Below are 21,190 nucleotides of genomic sequence, written 5' to 3' on the forward strand. Positions count from 1 at the left end.
GGTGGGGACAGTATCCCAAACAAGCCTGGGAAGAAGGGGCTTATCCCATGGGCACCCACTGGGGACCACTAAGTGTGCAGACTGCAGGCCCTAGTGAAGATCTCCCTCCCAGTCCTGGCCCTGGCAGGGTTGTAACCCCAGCCTGAGTAGTCCAGGGAAGTCCGAGGAAGTGGTTCTGCCTGGGGTGGTTGCTGCTGGTCCTGCTGCCCAGCCCCATGGTGGTCCACTTTCCTCCTGGTGTCACAGGTGGGCTGGCCAGGTGAGAGCCGCTGGGAGGTGGGCCTGGCTGTGGAAGATGGCCCAGCTCTGGGAGCACCACCCGTGGGGGGTCTCCCAGATTTGGTGCCAGAGGAGACGCTGTTCAACATGGTGCTGAGGAGGATGCACCGGCCCAGAAGCTGCTCCTACCAGCTGCTGCTTGAGCACCAGCGCCCCAGTCGCATCCAGGGGCTTCGCTGGGTGAGTGCCCAGCCTTTGCCCTGAGCAGAGTCAGGCAGAGACCAGGGCTTGGAGGGGGCCCTGCACTGGGGGCTCAGCTATGCTGCTGGTGAGCCAGCATGCTCTGGGGGTGTAAGGGGTGCTGCTGATGTGGACGACGGGTGGGAAGCTCGATTGCAGTAGGCGAATGGCTCACACAGCTGCATCATGTATATCTGTGTACTGTGGTGTCCACAGGCCCCCATTTGGGTAATTGGAAGAGAAGAAAGGCTATGTCTGTTTCCTCTGTGCTATCAGCACTAGGTGCTGGTGTGATCTCCAGGTGGGGGTGAGGGGCATGTGTGAAATACAGGGAGCCAGTCAGGTCAGGTGGGCTGTGAGGTCAGCTTGGTATCACCGTGGCAACATTCTTTAGTGAGCAACTGAACCGCACTGATTCTGCTTTTTGGTCTTGGGATGGGGTGGTCATGGGAACACTGCTTGGCATCTGGCTTTGGGGGCTCAAGGGAGATTTCTGAGAAGTTTGGAGACTTTGAGATGACAGGAGCTCTGTTTGCCAGTGAAGAACATCTCTGGAGCTGCAAGAATGAAGGAGAAAGCAGGAGAAATAATGGGGTGTGGGACAAGGGCAGGATAATGATTTTGGGATGCAAATTAGCATAGAAGTTCTTCCCAACTGCCCAGAACTACTAGAGTAACTTCCCCCATTGTGTGCCCCCACCTCTTGGGCGGGGGATGGTGGAAGAGCAGAGTGGGGCAAGGACTATACTTGGCTGCCGGACTGCAGGGAAAGTGGGAGCAGGCGACAGCTTGGGAGAGCTCATCTCTTAAAGGTAAGCCCTCTTGAGTAGAATGACCACCACTGTCATCTTCCTCCCTTTGCCAGCTGCCATTTTTATTTATCAAACTATGAGAGTGAGTTGAGAAAACCCAAGGCCTGCCAGTAAGAGGATTGAAACTGGGGATTGAACTTGAGAGACTCTAGGTGTCATTTCCCTCTCTTCGCCAGCCCTTCCCTATCTCAGTCTTCCTGATAAGGGTTCTTTTGGGCCTGGGTCCTGCTCAAGATGGGCTCTGGAAGTGGGTAGGGGAGCTGATCCCTTCTGGTTTTAGCAGCCCCCCACCCTACCTCCAGGTCATTGGCAGTAGCTACTGCTTGGAGCCAGTGGGTTGGAACCCTCCCTCCTCACTCCCTCTCAGGCTATAATTACTTGTGCATTTCCTGTCCCCTTCCTAGCTCAGTAGAGGCAAGGTAGGGAGTGGGGGGAAGGTCAGGTGTCAGGACAATGAGGTCATTGGAGGATCTCTTGGGACCCAAAGGCTGGGAGAGGGGTGGAGGAGGCCGCCAGGCTGTCTCCTGATTCCCCCAGTCACCCTGAATGGAAGGGCTGGTGTGCCTGGGGAGGCCGGAAGGGTGAGGGTTGCTGGAGTGTAAACGGGGTTAAAGGCCTCTCCCCTGCCAGGTGTGTGTATATGGGGTGGGGAGGGGTAAGTGGGCTTTGGTGATTCGAGGGAATGTAGATGTTCCTGGCTGAGGGCAGGGACATGCCCTGTCTTGATGGGAAATAGGGGCGTGGTGCTTTCAACCCATTGCAGCATGTTTAAGAGGCTCTGGGTACCTGTGAAGTGGCACCTGTCACCTCCTGAGGATGTGATTGGCCCAGGGAAGCAGGCTCGTCAGGCAGGGGTCTGCTGGCACAGGGTGGAGGGCAGAGCCCCAGGAGAACAGTGTTGGGAGTTACTCAGTCCATGCCTACCTTGTACAAACATGGGGGAATCCATCAGCCTGAGGTCTGAAGGGAGCATTTTCTGTTCCTACCTGACCAGAACAAAAGAAAATGAAAGCTGACTACAGCAGGAGAGCCGGAGGTTAGATACAGAAAGGACTTATCAATATTGGCAGAGGCAACTCTGCAGCCATAAGGAAGAACATCTCCTTTGGAAAATGTGACAGGGAGAGGTGATCTCGTCCAATGTCTGGGAGCCAACAGAGGCATGAATATGTCCACAGACAGATCGAGATGGCCTCTGGTGGGCCCCCTGAGCTCACAAAAACAAGTTTCCCTCTGGGGAGGTGGCTCTCCACTGTTAACCCAGAAAACATACCCAAATAATGGTAGCAGCTAATAGTTATCAAGTACTTATTTCCCAGGCACTATTAGAGAGTGGAGAGCTTTGCTTTTTAAAAAAAATTTTGTTAAATAAATTTTTAATGAAATTTATTTTATTTTTCATTGAAGTAACATTATATAATAACACTAAGTTTCTGGTGCATCACTAAAAATCAATGTGTATATATGTGTACTACATTAAGTTCAGCACTGAAAGGCCACTTCTATCCCTTGCCATGAAATTGGTTCCTTATACCCGATTCTGCCACCCCCTCCCTTCCCTCTTCTTTTCTGGTAACCCTGAATTGAATAAGAGCTTTACCTTTAGCATAGCCAGTCATCTCACAGCAGCCCTGTGAGGTAAGCACTATGTCATCTCGCTTTATAGGTGAGGAAATAGAGGCACAGAGAGGCTGCAGGACAAGTTGAGGGTTATCTTGCTGCTGAGGGGGAAAGCTGGTCTTTGGTCCTGGGCACTCTGGCCACAGAGTTCAATCACTGACCCCCCTAGAACACTCCGCACTGTGCATCCTTTCCCTGTTCCACCATGTACAGCCCTGGCCTTTGACCCTCACTGTGGCCTAAGGGAACTGGTCTGACGGCTGCCTGGCTCTGTGCCTGCTCCTCTTGTGTGACTCTGTCACTCGGCCACAGGGAGGGAGGTGAGGCTGACAGTGGCTCTGCTGCCAGGGGGCTCGCTGGCACTCCAAGTCTTTCCTAGCTGGGCCTGAGAGGGAGGTGGTGGGTGAGGGTCTTCACCCTGACCCTTCACAGCCTCTTCTAGACAGAGAACTCCTAAGATGACAGATAGGATCACAGAATCAGGGACAGAATCAGCAGGTTACAGGTGCCCATCATGAAATAGTAAAGTCCAGTCAAATTACTTAACATTTTCTGAGCAATTACTGCAGCCAGACACTGCTCTGAGTGCTTAATAATACTATTAATTCATTTGATCCTCATGGTACCTATGAGATAGGTATTGTTATTACCAATGCCATCTGACAGATAAAGAAACTGAAGCACAGAGAGGTTAATAAGGAGCCAAGGTCACACAGCAGTGATAATAGGGATCCAGGATTTGAACTCAGGTATCCAGCTCTGGAGCCTGCACACTTGACTAATCCCCCTGAGTCAGTAGCCCCACCCTGATCCTAGGATCTTCCCAGTGCGTACTACCATTTTAGGGACCGTGGTAACAAACCTAGTGAACTTTGTTTAACCCGGTGTTTTCTGAACTTACTTGCCCATGTGACATTCCTGTTCTTGCTTTCATGACACATAATGGAGGAGACAAAGGGAGATGGAGGCCCTTGGTGGCTAAGAGCTCAGACTTTGGAATTGACAGGCGTGGGCAATCCTGGTGATCCTATTTACCAGTTCTTGGGGCAGGTTACATAACCTCCAAGCCTCCTCGATAGCTGCGAAATAGGAGACAAGCAGCTACTTCCAGGGTCAATGTCGGTAGCAGTGTTATTCAGCAGGATCTTAAATTTCTGAGCAGTTGGGCGACTCTAAATAAGTTACTTACATCTCTCTGGGTTCCTGCTTTACTTGGCAAAAGAAGAGGATGAGAGATACACCGTCAGGATCCTTCCTCAGCTTGGCTGGCAGAGCTGGAAGCAAGGCCTTTGGATCTGGGGTCTGGGTCGGGACCAGCCTGGCCATGTGACCTGGCACCTAGCCCCCCGATGTGCCCTCTGGGGTCAGAATAATACCAGGAAGGGAGCATGTGCTGGAGCCTGGGTTATGGGCACCAACGGGAGCTGGGGCAGCCACTAGGGCCTCTGCTTGAGCGTTTGACTTGGAACAACAACAAGTCATTAGCACTCAACACTGTTTGTTCCGACACAGGGGGCTGACTGGGTAGCATTCCTGCCCTTCCTTCTTCCTGGCTCCTCCTCCTCCTCCTCCTCATTTCCTGTCCTGAGTCTCCAAGGCTCTGTGTCTGGCACTGGACTGGGCCCCATGACCCGGGCAGGGATACCCTGGGGACACCTAGGTCTTCCGCCCAGCCCTGGGCCAGGCGCCTAGACACGTCAGCCCTTAGGCCTCTGCCTGTGCTGCGGGAAGATTTAGGATCAGGGAAGGGGCTCTGGCCCCAAGCCTGGTTGTCTCCTAGCTCCTAGCCAGGTCCTTTTCAGAGACCTGAGTACAGATGGGAGAGCAGGGGAGAGATTGCTGGGGAGGAGAGAGAAGAGGGGAGCAGAAGCAGGCAGGTGGGGTGGGTGGAGACCAAGAGGGCAAACACTCCCAGGTAGGAACTGGAGCTGGTCATTGCTGTCTGGTTGTGCCATGTACATGCGACTGATTCACAGGGGGCACTTCACCCCAAGACTTGTTTCCTCGTAGGAGGGCAGACCTGCTCGGCCTATTTCACATCTGATCCTTTTTCATGTAGGATCACAGGAAACCGTGGAGGTGGACTTGCTTTGCCAAATATACAGTGCTCTGCCTTAGGGAGAGCTGAGGGGAAGCTTGGACATCCTGTCCAAAGATGTCTGTACCTCCCAGTTCTCAGGTGGCAGGAAAGAAGCATGGTGAGGTGCCTCTATGGCCGACCTCCAGGGGCACACAGGCTGGGGAGTCCTGGGTGGCTCAGTGGGAACTAAGGGCAGGGACCTTGTTAACAGTCTTTCTCCAAAAACCCTGTGTCGGAGCCAGTGCTGTGTGCTGCCAGGTCTTACCTACTCTCACAGGGTCACGGACGAACAGCATCTCAAGGAGGAAAGGGACTTGCAGCAAGCGGCCCTGCCCTTTGCTTCACAGATGAGTAATAACAGCCAACATGTGTATGTGACTATGCCGGGTGGTGCTTTAAACATTTGATACCTATTAACTCAGTCCTTCCAGAAGCCTGAAGTAGTATTATGAGTGTTATGTAGCTTTTATAGACAGGGAAACCGAGGCAAAGAGAGGTAAATGCTGAGGGTCATGCTATTAGTAAACAGAGGAGCAGGGATTTGACTCTAGGAGTGTGGTCTGGAAGTTGTATTTTTAACTACCTGGCAGGGCCAAGGCCCATAGAAAGCAAGAGATTTGCCCAGTCTGTCCTGGGGCTGGGAACAGACCCTGGCTTGGGATCAGGCCTTGTGACCCAACCCAGGAGCAAGTGTTCCTGGAATCCTAAGGGGCTCACTTCCTGGCCTCTCACCGCCTTCTTATCTCACATCCGCACTTCACCTGGGAGCTTGGGCATGCCTGGGTCCCAAGGCAGCAGATTGGGGAATCTGTGGGGAGAGAGCGTTTGGGCCAGAAAGGGAAACAAGGGTTTGGTGATGGGGTGGCTGCAGCAAATGCCTGGCACATGGGCTGCTAATTATTTGTTGATTTGTTGCTTGAGTAGCTAAATGGATGCATCTGGAGTCGGAGACTGGGCATGGGTTAGGAGTGGTAGGGAAGAGGTGGGGCTCGAGAACTGGATTCGAAGGCCTGGCGCTAACATGCAGACCCTCTCCTCTCCCTGCAGACTCCCCTCACTGACAGTGAGGAGTCCCTGGATTTCAGCGGGAGCCTAGAGCAGGTACAAGCCCTACAAGGTGGCCCTGGGAGGAGAGGGTCTGGCGGGGCTTCGGGGGCCTGAACTAGCTGCGCTGTCCTCCCGCCCCAGACTTCCACTGAGCGCTTGCTCAGGGCTGGGAGGCAGCTGCATCGGCATCTGCTGGCTGCTTGCCCAAACCTCATCCGAGACAGAAAGTACCACCTCAGGCTCTATCGGTGAGTGAAGGCCTGCCGCACCCTACCTCTCCCCTTCACTCTATTCCAGGCATCTGAGCTTAGCTTTCCTCTAGCAGAACTGGTAGTGGACTGGAAGTTGCCCTTCTCCTCTCCACCCTCCTACTGTTTGCTCCTTCCCTCTTCCTGTGCCCTTCCTGTCCCGTAGGCAGTGCTGCTCTGGCCGGGAGCTGGTGGATGGGATCTTGGCCCTGGGGCTTGGGGTCCATTCCCGGAGCCAGGCCGTGGGAATCTGCCAGGTGCTGCTGGATGAGGGCGCCCTCTACCATGGTGAGCCCATGTGCAGGGTGGGCGCCGGGCTGGGCAGTCCTGGAGAGCAGGCACCCAGGGGCGAGGAGGGTTTGGGCATCGCAGTGGGGACTCATATCTGCATGGACTTAATTTCCTTTCCTCTCCCACACCTGGGCCTCTGCTCCACAGTGAAACACGACTGGACCTTCCAGGACCGAGACACCCAATTCTATCGCTTCCCCGGGCCGGAGTCAGAGCCTGCGGGCATCCACGAGATGGAGGAGGAGTTGGTTGAGGCTGTGGCCCTGCTCTCCCAGAGGGGGCCTGATGCTCTACTCACTGTAGCACTTCGAAAGCTGTGAGTGGGGAGCCCTGCGCCCTGCAACCCCAGCTCCCACGTGGCTCTCAGACCCCAGAGTTACTCAGATCCTCTGAAGGGACCCCTTACTTCTTGCTGAGGGAAAGGACCCTGGCTGATCTAGAGATTGGACCACGGTCAGCAGTCTGCCTCTGACTGTCTCCTCACTGCTGAACTATTTCCCTCACCGTGACTGAGGGCATGGGGCACATGGCCCCCCAAAGTCCCTGCCCACTCTGAGGTATAATAGTAATTTAGAGAGAATGAGCTTGGAATCTGTAGGGAGGTTTGTGTTCAAATTCCACTTCTGCTGGCTACTGGCTGGGCAGTATTGGGCTGCTCCTTGTCACCTTCCTGTCCTGTCAGATGAGGATAACAAGACCTACCTCATTGTGTAATGCATGTAAGGCGCCCAGTCCACTGTCTGGTCTTGGGTGCCCACAGTGAAGACTGGCCTGTTATTGACAACAATTGTTGCTGAGGCAGTGGTAGCCTCAGACCCGAGCCAGGTGGGTGAGGGGGCTCCCTGTGCCTGGCCTTGGGCCCACGGTTCATTATTGCTTCCCGGCTCTTCTGTGCCTATAGCCCAGGCCAGCGCACGGACGAGGAGTTGGACCTCATCTTTGAGGAGCTGCTGCACATCAAGGCCGTGGCCCACCTCTCCAACTCGGTCAGTGTGCAGGCGTGGCCCCGCATGCCTGCCCCCACCCGCTTTCCCCACAACTGCTTGGAGGCCCAACAGTGGGCTGAAACTTCCTCCCCCCTTCTGCCAGTGGCTTGGATGTTTCAGTCTCATTTCTGCCCCCAGCCTCCCAGCACCTTTTCTGCAAAGCTTTCTTCCTCAGCTCATATCCTCCCCTGGCTTTGTCTCCTGCTGTATTCCAGGTCACCTGACCTAGGCGCACCTCTGTCCCCTTAGCCCTGTGTCCTTGGATGTAACCCCTCACACCTAACCTGACTCTTCTCTTTTGGACTCACCGGCTGGGCCCCCTCTCCCCACCCCGCAGGTGAAGCGGGAACTAGCAGCAGTTCTGCTCTTTGAACCACACAGCAAGGCAGGGACTGTGTGTAAGTCTGACAGGGGCTGGGAGCTGGGCGGCAGGGCCTGGACGTGGGCAGAGGCTGTGGAGAAGGGGTGGGTGCCAGGAGAGCATGTCTCATCTGTGCTTCTCTAGTGTTCAGCCAGGGGGACAAGGGCACTTCATGGTACATTATCTGGAAGGGCTCTGTCAATGTGGTGACGCACGGCAAGGTGAGTCCTCCCTCCCTCCCAAGGCCCCTGAGCTGTCACTGCTCCCTGGCCATGTCCTTGTGGGGGGAGCCTTGGGTGGTTCTTCTCCATCTGGGTGTGTGCTAGTGAGGCCTGGGGTTGGGCTGGGCTCTGAGTGAGGCTTGGCTGCAGGGACTGGTGACCACCCTGCACGAGGGTGATGACTTTGGGCAGCTGGCTCTGGTGAACGATGCGCCCCGGGCAGCCACCATCATCCTTCGAGAAGACAATTGTCATTTTCTCCGTGTGGACAAGCAGGACTTCAACCGTATAATCAAGGTGCCATAGCTGGGGGTGGGGAGACATGGTAGGGACACTTCTCCAGATAAGTGGTGTGAAGTAAGCAGCTGGGGCCAGAGAGCAGGGAGAGGCAGGAGGCCAGGAAGTGCGGAGGCGGGAGGTGGGAGCACAACTGGGGGATGGGAGGTCCAGCAGGACTGACCTCCTCTTTGATGTGGGGGAGGGAGTGATAGTGGGGACTAGGGCGTGAGAGGAAGCAGCCTTATGAGACTAGGAGGAGGCTGGGGGGGATGTGGTGAAGGAACTACTCAAGACGGGGAGCCAGCCTGTGTGATGGCAGGGGAAGGAGGGGCGAGCACATCTGAGGTTGTGAGTGTTGAGCGGGTGGGGGAGGGCTGAGGGTCCTGAGGGATTCAGGGTCTGGGTCAGAGGAGGTGGAGGTGTGTTGAGCAGTGACTGTGACTTGTTCTCCAGGACGTAGAAGCAAAGACCATGAGGCTGGAAGAGCATGGCAAAGTGGTGCTGGTGCTGGAGAGGACGTCTCAGAGCGCTGGCCCTTCTCGCCCCCCGCCCCCAGGCAGGAACCGGTAACCACCATGCTTTCTCTGCAACCTTCTCTGCTGTTTTACTGACTTTACTCACTCTCCTCCTGCCCTCCCCCCAACCCCCCACTGGCCTCCTGGGAGGAAAGAGGCATCCAGGGACCAAGATGTACCTGCTGAGTCAGCTCCCTCCACCTCAGGGCTGGCATTTAGGGAGGAGGAGCCGATTATGTCTGCCCAGGCTGTGGGGGTGGGGAGCAAGTGGCGCAAATGGCCATTTCTCCTAGGTATACGGTGATGTCTGGCACCCCAGAAAAGATCCTAGAACTGCTGTTGGAGGCCATGAGGCCTGATTCCAGTGCTCATGACCCAACAGGTAGGGGCAGGAGACACCTTGCCTGCTCTCTGACTCATTGGGTGAAGCCGAGAGAGGGCCAGGAGCTCTGTCTCTGACAGCATCCGTGCTGGGCTGGCCCATTTGGTCACCTAGCAGGAAGTCCTCATGCCAGTGCTCTCGGTGGGTGGGGAGCGTTGTTACAGGGGCTGGGCATTGCTGGTTCCTTGCCCATGGTGGGATTGAGGGAAGGGACACTCTAGTGGTGCAAACACCTGTGTTCAGTAGATCTGTCCTCTGAAGTGCCCCTCCTGCCCCCCATCTCTGTCCCACAGAGACATTCCTCAGTGACTTCCTCCTGACCTACAGCGTCTTCATGTCCAGCACCCAGCTCTGTGCTGCCCTTCTACACCAATATCCTTCCTACCCTGGGGTGATTAGGAAGGTGCGGAGGGGGAAAGGAGCCCCTCATAGCAAGGCCATGCCAAACCCTTCAAAGTACAGCTCACACCAGGACCCGCTTGCCACTGTGGGCTGCCACCCCTTCCCTGCCTGAGGCATGGGGGTTGCCCAGTTGCTTGCTGTGCTTCCTTGACTGGTGCCCACTTTCCACGCGGAGCCCACGGGTGGCAGCGAGCAGGAGCGCAGCACCTACATCTGCAACAAGAGGCAGCAGATCCTGCGACTGGTCAGCCAGTGGGTGGCTCTGTACGGCCCCACACTCCACACCGACCCTGTGGCCGCCAGCTTCCTCCAGGTGCCTAGGAGGGAGGCCAGGCTGGACTGGGCAGCTGGGGCTGCACACGGTGGCCATCTCAATGAAACTTGCCTCCTCCCAGAAACTCTCAGACCTGGTGAGCAGGGACGGCCGGCTTAGCAACCTGCTGCGGGAGCAGTGGCCGGAGAGGCGGCGACACCACAGGTGCTGCTTTGAGTCGTCGGTGATGGGAGCACACTGGGTGGGGGCCTAGAGCACCAGGCCAGGAGTCAGACTCGCCACTTAAGCCCAGGATGACCCACTTATAGCCGTGCCGCCCTGAACGCGTCATCCTTCTTGGGGCTTTGAGCTCTTGTCTGGAAAACAGGAGCATGTCTGCCTCGTTACGAGGATGGAATAGGCCATGTGCCTCAAGCGCAGAGCGCCCTGCCCGGCGCTGTCGAGCCTGGGCTGCGGGGCCCATGTCTGTCCAGTCCTGTTACTTCAGGCCGTTGTTCTTACCTGCCCCTCATTTTCATGCATCACACAGCTGCTCATGTGTCATTCTTGTTTCCCCAGGGCACCTGCTGGTCTCACTTCCTCCATCTGCCACGTGTTTATTATGCATATTTATTTATCACTGAGCACCCTTGGTGCCTGTTCTTGTGGCCCCACCCAGCATATTTCCGAGTCCACCTTGCTGGGCCTTCTCAGACCCTCCCCCTGGCACAGCTGAGGGTCAGGGAGAACCCGCGCCCACCTCACCCGACACCAGCGTCCTGTGCTCTCTTGAAGCTCGTCTCTCTTTCTTACTGGCCCTTATTTTCCCCTTGGAAAATGACAGACTTCAGGGTCATGACTTTATGCCCCACTCAGGCCCCTCTCTAGGTAACAGCCACTGAGTCCGCTGGTCTGAGTCTCTGGTATGCCCAGCCCTGGCCCTGGGCCTGTTGGGCCCTGCCTCCAGTCTTACCTCCCTCTCACTTGCTCCACAGGTTGGAAAACGGCTGTGGGAACGCATCTCCTCAGATGAAGGTGTCTGCCCTGCACCAGCCCCTCTTGCCTCTGTCTGGCTCCAGCTGCGTGTCTATTGTGGGGGGTGCTGCCCTGGGAATAAACCCAGTTCCCCAGCCTGCGGGGTCGTGGTGCCCAGCCTCCTCCTGCCTGCCCCTGACCCTCTGCCCCGCTGGACGCTCAGGGCCACGTCTCTTCTGTAGGCGAGATTGCTCCCACCTTCTTTCTCACACTCTGCCAATCTGGGTCCTTCTCATTTCTCTGATCTTAGCCAAAATGTTGAGTTCCAGAGAGGGACTCTAACCTCCCCATCCAGAACAATCCCTCCTGACCCTGCCACTCTCTCCAAGGTGTCTTCTCTGATTTCTTCAAAGCATTATGTCCACATGGAGTTGTTTTCGGGTCCATTTGCTGATTGTTAGTATCTGTCATATCCCATTAGACTGCAGGCTTCATGCAGGTGGGGCCCTGACTGTTTCCCTAGGGTCTCGCAGTGCCTTGCTGGGCTGGAACCAGCATGGAATGACCCTCATGTGCTGGGCACTGTGTAAGGTGCCCACAATGCCATGGTAGGTGGGGAGGGCCACCCCAGCATTTTGGGGGACAGCAAACCAGGGACAGAGATGCTAAAGAGTCTCCTGCTCCAGGGGTCTCTTGGGCTGAAGAGCAAAGGACTGATTTGGGTCAGGGCCAGGGAGAGCGTCCCCAGGGAAGTGACCACCTGAGCTGGAGCTGAGAGCTGCAGGATGTAAGGGTTCAGGAAGAAGATGCTCCTGGCAGGAAGGGGGTGGAGAAAGGAGAGCTTACCCTTTAGGAATGTGGGAGAAGGGAGGCCAGAGGAAGCAGGGAGACTGGCAGGGACCAAAGTGTGCGGGCCCTCTGGGCACTGAAGTGGTTTTGCTGCCCCCAGCAAGATAAGCCACCGGAGGTAGAGGCAAGGTCAGATTTCTGAATCAGTCAGCTAAGGAGCCTGTGCTTTATCTGGCAGGCGGCAATGGCCTTGAAGCCCTGGTAGGAAAAGTGGGCTCTGTGCAGGAAGGCTGGAGGAGGGGGCATGGAGGAGAGTAGTTGGGTTGGTGGAGCAGATAAGGCAGGAGTTGACATGGGCAGGTGGAATTGGGGGGTGTTGGCGTGGACTTGGGAGGAGGGGGTCTTGGAGAACAATCCCCACAGCAAGGTGCTGAGCTGTGGGGCAGTGGAGGAAGCGAGTGCCCCAAGCCTGGGAGAATAACTGGGAGGTGGGATAAGGGGGGCCCCATGGATGTGTTGAGTTTAAGGTGAAGGCTCATAGAAACCAAAGGTTCTGGGAGGCATTTGCAACCAGGGCTTAGAAGAAAACTCAGTGCAGGTGGTATGGTTTTAAGAGTCTTCCAGAAGCAGGTAGAGCATGAAGCTGAGAAGAGCTTGGAGAGTGCTGAGATATGAAAGTCTGGGGTCTGAATCTGGAGGATCTGCCATGTTCAAACTGGGAGGAGGAAGAGAGTCAATGTGAGGGCTGGGAAGAGTTGGGGTGGCCACTGTGGTTGGCGCCCACTTATGAAAGGCTGTGGCTTGACAGGGCAGCAGACACAACTGAGTGCTGGTGGATAAGAGCACAGAGGGAGGGAGGAACAGGAAGATTCCAGCTTTCCTGCTTTGCAGCTGTGTGGCCTTGGGCATATTACCTAACTTCTCTGAACCTCATTTATCTCTTCCATAAGATGGGGAAAATAATACTTTCATCAAAGGGCTATTGTGATTATTTCGATACTTAGAACAAGCATGCCCTTATCCTGACATGTAGCAAATAGCAAACTAGCAAACTGGCAGCTGAAGGTGGAAAGGAAGAGAAAACCAGAGTTAACCTGAGGTGTGTCTAGGTTGCAACTGCTAAACTTATTTCGTAGAGCAGGGTGACACACAGGGGATGCAGGCTCTGCTTAGTCCTGCTCTGTCCCCTCCCCTGGAGTCTCAGCTCCTGGTACCTCACCTAGCCTCAGGGCCGTATGGCAAGTGGAGCCTGCGGTGGTCTGTGCACTGTGCGAGTCCCCTGCTTCCCCATGGTCTTACTTCTCTTCCTCTCAGGCCCGGATTGTACCTACTTGGCTTCCCGGTCAGGATGAGCCCCTCCCCAGCAGCACCTGTGCCATCCGAGTTGGGGACAAAGGTCGGTGGTCCAAGCCAGCCAGGGAGTAGCCACACCCTGCTGTCTTCACCCTTGACTTTGACGTGCCTGGCCATGGGAGGCAGGCTGTGCTCCGGGTCCCAGTTCCAGGCTACCTCCACACCTGCTCTGCAGCTCAGTGATCAGGCTTCCAACTTGTTTACCCAGGCTTCTCCTTAGGACCTTTCCTCTCTTAGGGTGGGAGGGACCCCTCTCCCTCTGAGGGTGGGGAGAACACGCAGTCCCCTCCTGCAGCTCAGCCTGCTCTTCCTGTTTAGTCCCCTACAACATCTTCAGACCAGACCACTCGGTGCTGACCCTGCAGCTGCCTGTGACAGCCACTGTGAGGGAGGTGATGTCTGCACTGGCCCAGGAAGATGGCTGGACCAAGGGGCAGGTGTTGGTGAAGGTCAACTCCGCAGGTGGTGAGTGGTGTCTCTGGGGAGCTATGCACAGGTACCTCCCCCAATTAAATTCATCATCTTTATCATCATCAGTGTGAATGATGGTTAGAGTATGGATGGTTTATTACATCTCTTAAATGCATGAACTCTGGAGTCTACTGTGTGTATTTGATGCCAGTTCTTCAGCTCACTGTATGTCCTTGGGCAGGGTCCCTAATCTTTGTGTTCTGTTGCATCTATAAAATGGGAATAAGAGGACCAGCTTCAGAGGGGACTTGTGATGATGAAATGTGTTTATATGAGGATCAAAGTGTTCAGAATGGCGTTGGTCACAGCATAGCATAGGTATTAACTGCTGTCATTATTACTATTATGCTTATGTAATTATTGAATCCTAATAACAATCTTATTAAATAAACACTGCTATCCTATTTTCAGACAAGGGAGACTGATGCTCAAGGGTATTAGCAATTTCCCCACTCTCACATGGTAAAGGACAGGATAGCTGGCCTTTGAATTTAGGTAGCTTAATTTTTATGTAGTCAGTCAGCAAACATTTTTGAGTTCTGGCTATAGATCACAGGGTTGGGAGCTAGGGTACCACAGCAGGAAAGACAACAGTGATGGTTAGAGCATCGACTGCCAGCTCCAACCTATTTTGGAGTTCTAGATGTGCTGCTTATTAGCTATGTGATCCTGGGCAAGTTGCCTAACCTCCCTGCACCTTGTTTCCTTATCTGTCAAATGAGCACTGTGGTGGGACCTATCACACAGGACCGCTGTGTGGGGAGCATTTATCCGGCACCTGGCCCCAAGTCCTCCTGGCAGGAGAGGATTATTTTAAGACCTGCTATGGGAGAATTTGGGACTTTAAAAACACTGAAGAAGAATGCAGACTAGTTTGACAGCTGGAGCCCAGGGTAGACAGAAATTAAGAACATTCAGTGAATGTTCAGTGAATGGCAGGCAGTGGAGGTGAGAAAAGCCTCCCCTTGGGAAGTGGGAAGATGAGGTCACCTGCACCTGTGATGGGCTCTAAGAAGCACTGCCCTCTCGTGGTCACCTGGAGAGTTGCAGTAGCCAAAGCCAGAATTTGTTGAGACCCTACATGTGTCAGGCAATGTTGAGAGCACTGATTTCCAAACTATTTTCATCGACACCCATGCCAATAAACAATATTTTATTATAAACCCCCTAATATGTGTATATCTTTTTATAAGTCACATACATATATTTCTACACTAATGTGAAGCTGCACACAAAATAATAACGCAAAGTGAATGAGAAAAATTAATATAAAAATTAATATAAATTAATATTTTTTTTCCTGGACACATAGATGACCTTATGCACCTTCCTTTAAAGGTCACTGGCCTAGGGTCTGAGGACTCCAGCATGACTGAAAACAGTCCCATTTCACAAGGAGCTGATGAAAATGAACATTAAGACTTCTGTCTTATATTTCTTGATTTTCAAAGTGCTTTTATATGCATTGTATGCATATGCACTCTTCATGCATATTGCCTTGAGAGTAGTCAGGGCAAGTCTCCTGTCTCTGTTTGACAAAGGGGGTCATAAGTTGAAGGGGCTGCAGCCTTGCCTGTCTCACAAGAGCCCCGTCACTCTCCTTGGTGTGCTGCCCTGGGCTGTTTCCACGCCAGCATGTGCACCTGTGCATTTAGAGCACCTGCCCACCTCCCAGTCTCCCAGGCCAGGTCCCGCCCCATCCTGGCTGCTCCCTGGCCTACCTCCCTGTCCCCACCCAGCGCAGCCACTGCTCTCTTTGCAGATGCCGTTGGCCTGCAGCCAGAGGCTCGTGGTGTGGCCACATCCCTGGGACTCAACGAGCGGCTCTTTGTTGTCAATGCACAGGAAGTGCAGGAGCTGGTATGGACAGGCCAGGGCCAGGCTGGCGAGGGGCTATAAAGGGGATGATAGAGACAGGGAGGAGAAGATAGGGACAGGGGCTGGCGCTGGGGTAGGATTGGGGGGGGGGTGATAGGGGTGGATGCTGAGTGCAGGAGGGTGCTGACTGAACTGACTGCTGCTGGGTCTTAAAAGGGAAGAGGAAGGAGTGGGCCTTAGCTGAGAGGGGATTCCAAAGATCAGGGAAGGAGTTCTCCAGGAGAAAGAGGAAGACCTGCCTTCCTTAGGGGTTCCCCAGGAACCCTACAAGGAAAGGTCCTCACTTTGGAGAGCTGTCAGGAAGAGGCCTCCTTGGGGACGCTCATCCTCTAGAGGTCCCTTCATTCCCTGCAGCACACTGCTCTCCCTGACACTCCACCCCAGGCAGTCTCTGCCCCACATTCTCCCCTCCCATCTGGTACCTTTCCCCTGGATTCCTCAGCCACTGCTCACCCTGAGCACTCTCTTGCTTGCAGACCCCACACCCTGAGCAGCTGGGGCCCACTGTGGGCTCTGCTGAGGGACTGGAGCTGGTGAGTGCCAAAGACCTGGCTGGCCAGCTGACTGACCATGACTGGAGCCTCTTTAACAGTATCCACCAGGTATGGGGCAGAGCTGAGGGGAGGAGAGCCAGTGGCAGGAAACCCCACCTAATGCATGCATGCTGAGAGCTTGCTCTGCCCCACCCCCACCAGGTGGAGCTGATCCACTATGTGCTGGGCCCCCAGCACCTGCGGGATGTCACCACTGCCAACCTGGAGCGCTTCATGCGCCGCTTCAATGAGCTGCAGTACTGGGTGGCCACAGAGCTGTGTCTCTGCCCTGAGCCGGGTCCCAGGGCCCAGTTGCTCAGGAAGTTCATCAAGCTGGCAGCCCAGTGAGTACCTGGGTGGGGTGCATGGCCAGAGTCCTGGGGAAGCATCTTCTTACTCCCACCCCTACCCCCATCCCAGTCAGTACATTGCTAAATCTGTATCCCTTTGCTTCCCCCTGTCCCTTGGAACCTCTACCTCCTCACCCCATCTGGCCCCAGTCCTGCCTATGCCCTGCTGGCCTGGATTGGTGCTGGGCCCCAGGCCTGGCTGTTGTCTGGGATGTGCACTAGAGTGTGGCTGCTTCCCCTGAGGGTCTCTGGGTCTTCTGCTCGCAGCCTCAAGGAACAAAGGAACCTCAACTCCTTCTTTGCCATCATGTTTGGCCTCAGCAACTCAGCCATCAGCCGCCTGGGCCACACCTGGGAGGTTAGTGTGGCTTGGGATGAGGCCTGGGTCTCCCTGCCCCAGGCCTGAGTCCAGAGTCCTGGTTGGGGCTGGGCTCCCACCCAGAGCACTGGTAGCTCCATCTGCTTCTCCTTCACAGCGGCTGCCCCACAAAGTTCGGAAGCTGTACTCAGTCCTGGAGAGGCTCCTGGTGAGTCCTGGACCTTGGCTCCTTGCTCTAGACGCCCCTGTGCTTGGCTTCCCTAAAGCCCCTCTGCCGATCCTTGCTTGCATCTGGTTTCCCAACCAGGGCCAGGGCTTGGTTCCCTCCGGCCTGTGAGTGAACATTATGGTGGGGTGCACAGCGGGTCAGAGTCCTCAGTAAGTGTGTAGGGCGCTCGCTGTGTCTGCGGGGTCCTGTGTGAAGACCAGGACGGGCACTGTGGCACCAGGGCAGCACTGAGCATCGGCAGGGCACTGTCCCAGCCAGCCCTCCTCAGGGCTCGGGAGGTAGTCCTGGATCCAGCACCCGGTGTGCCAGACTTGTCAGGGCCCCTCAGGAGACCGGAGGAGCCTGCGCTCCCATCAAGGCCAACAGAGAGGAAAGAGTTGGAGAACAGAAACTTCTGCTCCCAGGAGTTTGGGGCAACTGAAAGTGTTAACTGTGTCCAGGAGAGAACTGGCACAGAGGCGCTTTAAGCAGCATGGCTCAGGGAGCTTTTGAGAAAAAAAATTTACCTCATGGGACTCAAGAGGTTCAAAGGAATTTACCCATACAAGAGGCAGAGGCAGAAAAGGGAGACAGTGAATTTTCCAGGAAACCTCAGGCGCCAGTTGGCCGAAGGTGTGAGGTTCTCCGAGGGCTAATCAGAGGTCATGTGCTTTTACTTTTTTAATTTTTTTTAAAGATTTATTTATTTATTTATACAAGCACTGGGTACAGTCAGAAGCGCGGGAGGCTGAGAGGATTCACCAGAGCCAGAGCGGGGAACAGAACAGGCAGACTGATGAAATACACTGCTGAGGGGAACAGCGGGCGGCAGGAGAGGTCTGCGTGCCATGTGGGACCCTCGTCCAGCGCCGGGGATTGGTGCTGCAGAGGCTGCGGGCAGCTTCGCAACCCTGCACTCAACTGCTGCGCCACCAGGGGAGGCCCACTTTTTAAATTTTTTTTAAGATTTATTTATTTATGCATACAAGAGCTGGGGTGTAGGCCAGAGATACAGGGGGTGAGAGGATTCACCAGAGACAGAGTGGGGAGCAGAACAGGCAGATCTTCTGAAATATACTGCTGAGAGTAGCAGCAGGCAAGACAGGAGAGGTCTGCTGTGCCATGTGGGTAGCTCCCTGGCTGGGGGATCGAACTCATGCTACAGTGGCTGCCAATAGCTTCATAGTGCTGAGACTTAACCCCTTGCACCACCAGGGAGGCCCTGCCATGTGCATTTAGACCAGCGGTCCCAGCTCAGGCCCCTCCTGCTGGCCACAGAGCCTGCCTGAGAACAAGGAGAAACCGAGCGCCAAGGGGAAGGGCATGGCCCTTCTTGGTGGGGTGGTACATTTGGTTTTGTTACGGTTTGTGATGGCTTGTGGGGTGCATGACCATCCCTTTCTCACTGAGGCTTCTCCCCTGTCAGGACCCCTCCTGGAACCACCGTGTGTATCGAATGGCCCTCACCAAGCTCTCCCCTCCCGTCATCCCCTTCATGCCCCTTCTTCTCAAAGGTAATAGGACCAGTGTTCACCTTCCTGCCTCCATCCCATCCATCCCTGCACCTGTCTGTCTGTCCACCCAGCTTTCTCTGAGTGATTCCAATGTGCTGACAGCTTGGGAGGCACGGAGATGGATTGAGTTCCAAGGCTAGAAGTGCAGTTAGGACATGCAGACAAACATTAGTGACCTTAGATGACCACTAAGAAATGACAACTAAGTGATACAAGGAAATGACTCCAGGAGGCCAGAGGGAGCCAGAGGAAGAGGTCGATGGAGGTGTGGGACAGGCCCACTGCTCCCCTTTATTGACTCTCTCCCTTTCCTTGGCGGCTGGAAGGGGAGGGAATTTGGACTCATATGAGCAAAACTTACCTCTTTGCAGACATGACCTTCATCCATGAGGGAAACCACACGCTGGTGGAGAATCTCATTAACTTTGAGAAGATGGTGAGGGGGGACATGCGCCACCAGAGTTATGGCCTTGGGAGGGGGCAAGGGTGGGAGATTGACAAAAGTTGTTATTAATGATATAACCACAAACACTTCTTTTAAAATAGTACCTGACTTGGCCCATTGCAAGCTGGAGGGTCGGCTCTTCACTAGTGGGTGATGGCCTTCCGTGCCTCACCATTCCACAGAAGCCCCTTCCAGGCCTCTTCCTCTCTAAGCCCTTCCTGATACCTATTCTTTCCATGCTGGGTTTCTGGGGGTGCCAGGGTGAAGCAGATGTGACCAACCTTCTTATAGCTCCCTAGTCCCCAGGAGCATCCCAGAGGGAGCTTGGGTTCCCAGCTGCCCCACAGGCCAGGCCAGAGTCCTGACCCTCAGGCTCCATCTCATGTGCTTGCCTGCAGAGGATGATGGCCAGAGCCGCACGGACGCTGCACCACTGCCGGAGCCACAGTATGGGTGAGCAGCTGCCCCAGTAGGACCCCACCTCCCACCCTCATCCCTCCTGCGGCTGCGGCCTCACTCCCACCTCTTACTCCACCCAGTGCCTCTCTCGCCGCTCAGAAACCGTGTGTCCCATCTGCACGAGGACGGCCAGGCTGCGAGGATTTCCACATGTGAGTGGGGTAGGGTGGTGCTGGCCAGCCTTGCTGGCCTTTGTGCTGCTACTTCACACCTCTGTGAGGTAGGTAGAGTGTCATCCCAGCATAAACTGATGCAAACAGTCCTGAGGAACTCTCGCAAGGTCACGTGGTTGGTGACAGAGCCCGAGTCAAAGGGATTAGTGAGGTCCTAGCACTTTCTACAGAGCTGGTTTTTTTTTTTTTTTTTTGATTGATTTCAGTGGCATGAAATGGGATTGATTTGATCCACGGTCTATACCACACTGTCGTCATTGCCCCTTTATTTTATTTTATACGTATACATTTATTCTACTGATATTGTGAACACCTCTGGTCCCACCCCAAGTATAACACTGACAATAACTTGCTACCCCTGAAGTGGTATTTCCCCTTGCTTGTCCCAACAGTAACCGCTGTCTTGAGCATCGAGTCACTTATTTTCTTATCTTTATTTAAAAGCTTTACCATATATACAAACACACATATTACTCACATGTCTTTAAAATGCCTCCTATATATATGTATTATGACAACAAAATATTCTGGAGGAGGTTTAGCTGTTTATGAACTTAGTAAAAGTATTATGCTCTCTGTAATCTTGGGGACCTATTTTTTCAGTCTGTTCTTATCCATGGTGCTGTGCTGCCCCGCTAAGTGGGGGGCGGGTACTGTGCCCTTAGGATTCAGATGGGCAGTGACAGGGTGGAGGTGAGGGCAGGAAGGCAGGAGTGGGAGGGAGGGACCCTACAGAGTGGTGTCATGCCCCCTCATTACTTTCCCTTCCAGGCTCAGAGCAGTCCCTGGGCACCCGGAGTCCAGCCAGCACCTGGGCGTATGTCCAGCAGCTGAAGGTCATCGACAACCAGCGGGAGCTCTCCCGCCTCTCCCGGGAACTGGAGTCATGAGGAGGGACTGGAGCTGGAGCAGGCACTTCCCACCAGGAAAGCCAGGGCACGCCCGGGCCATGGGGCCCACAGGCTGGCTGCAGCTGGGCAGGGCTCTCCGCAGAGTGGACTCGAAGCCCTGGAGCAGGCAGCGTGGAGACAGCTGTCCCCTATGATGACTCGCGGCCAAGGAGAACCTTGCAATGGAATGAGCCAGGGCCCAAGGCCAAGGAATGGGGGACAGAGAGGCCCTGGAGTGGGTAGGCGAGTGGAGCGGCGCTGGGACTCTGTGTTCAATAGAGAGCTCTCCACACCAGCTTTTTTCCAGATTCTGTGCCTTGTGGCTTTGTTGTATGGCCATCTCCAGGCCCCTGTGGTTTATTTTCACAGTGAACTGAGCGTGTGTGCATGTGTGTGGCATGTGTGTGGCAGGGGAGAGCCCGTTAACTGGGAAAGGGAGGGATGTGGGGGGCAGGAGCAGTTCTGCTTTTCTTTCTGTGCCTATGAGATAAACAGTCGGGTGTGGTCAGGGCTGTCTGTATGGGAGTGGTGGTCCCTGAGGAGCCATAACTGAACAGAGAGGGTATATTCTGAGGCCAGTCCTTTGGGGGGCAGCAGAGAAGGCCGAGACCACACCCTCTGGCCCAGAAGCTGAGAAAGAGGTGGTGCTGCACTCACATGGGCCCCAAGAGGTGCATGGGACAACCTTTCCACCTCACATGGTCTCCCGGTCCCCAGAGGGCTCAAAAATGGATGCTGCTGGCCACAGGAGTGGCTAGAGCCTAGACCTGTAGGAGGCTGGCCAGGATCACCCAGACTCTCCACGGTGTCTGAGAGGACAGTTATGGCCCAGCTGCAGCTAGTGCCTACCTCACTCATCTCAACCTGTTGGTTTGAG

The 21,190-nt window shown here is 54.8% G+C and overlaps 1 protein-coding gene across 2 annotated transcripts; it reads left to right on the forward strand.

The window, feature by feature from the left end:
* The first annotated feature begins 351 nt into the window (after window positions 1-351).
* Window positions 352-20,575, forward strand: RAPGEF3 (Rap guanine nucleotide exchange factor 3). 2 transcript variants are annotated; one of them, XM_084255370.1, is made up of 27 exons: window positions 352-459; window positions 6,019-6,072; window positions 6,160-6,266; window positions 6,433-6,554; window positions 6,705-6,873; window positions 7,459-7,543; window positions 7,881-7,941; window positions 8,049-8,125; window positions 8,276-8,422; window positions 8,858-8,970; window positions 9,213-9,301; window positions 9,595-9,692; window positions 9,879-10,016; window positions 10,099-10,181; window positions 10,952-10,991; window positions 13,035-13,116; window positions 13,392-13,538; window positions 15,307-15,404; window positions 15,899-16,024; window positions 16,118-16,299; window positions 16,573-16,663; window positions 16,782-16,832; window positions 18,259-18,346; window positions 18,718-18,782; window positions 19,190-19,244; window positions 19,331-19,402; window positions 20,195-20,575. In XM_084255370.1, the coding sequence occupies exons 1-27, from the start codon at window positions 367-369 to the stop codon at window positions 20,311-20,313; spliced, it is 2,652 nt and encodes an 883-aa protein (XP_084111496.1). In that variant the 5' UTR covers window positions 352-366; the 3' UTR covers window positions 20,314-20,575. The 2 variants fall into 2 exon arrangements, with proteins under 2 accessions (XP_084111496.1, XP_084111495.1); XM_084255369.1 differs by having other exon boundaries at window positions 9,595-9,673; window positions 9,866-10,016.
* The last annotated feature ends 615 nt before the right edge of the window (window positions 20,576-21,190 follow it).

This window comes from Talpa europaea (assembly GCF_964194135.1).
Source record: "Talpa europaea genome assembly, chromosome: 15".
NCBI lineage: Eukaryota > Metazoa > Chordata > Mammalia > Eulipotyphla > Talpidae > Talpa > Talpa europaea.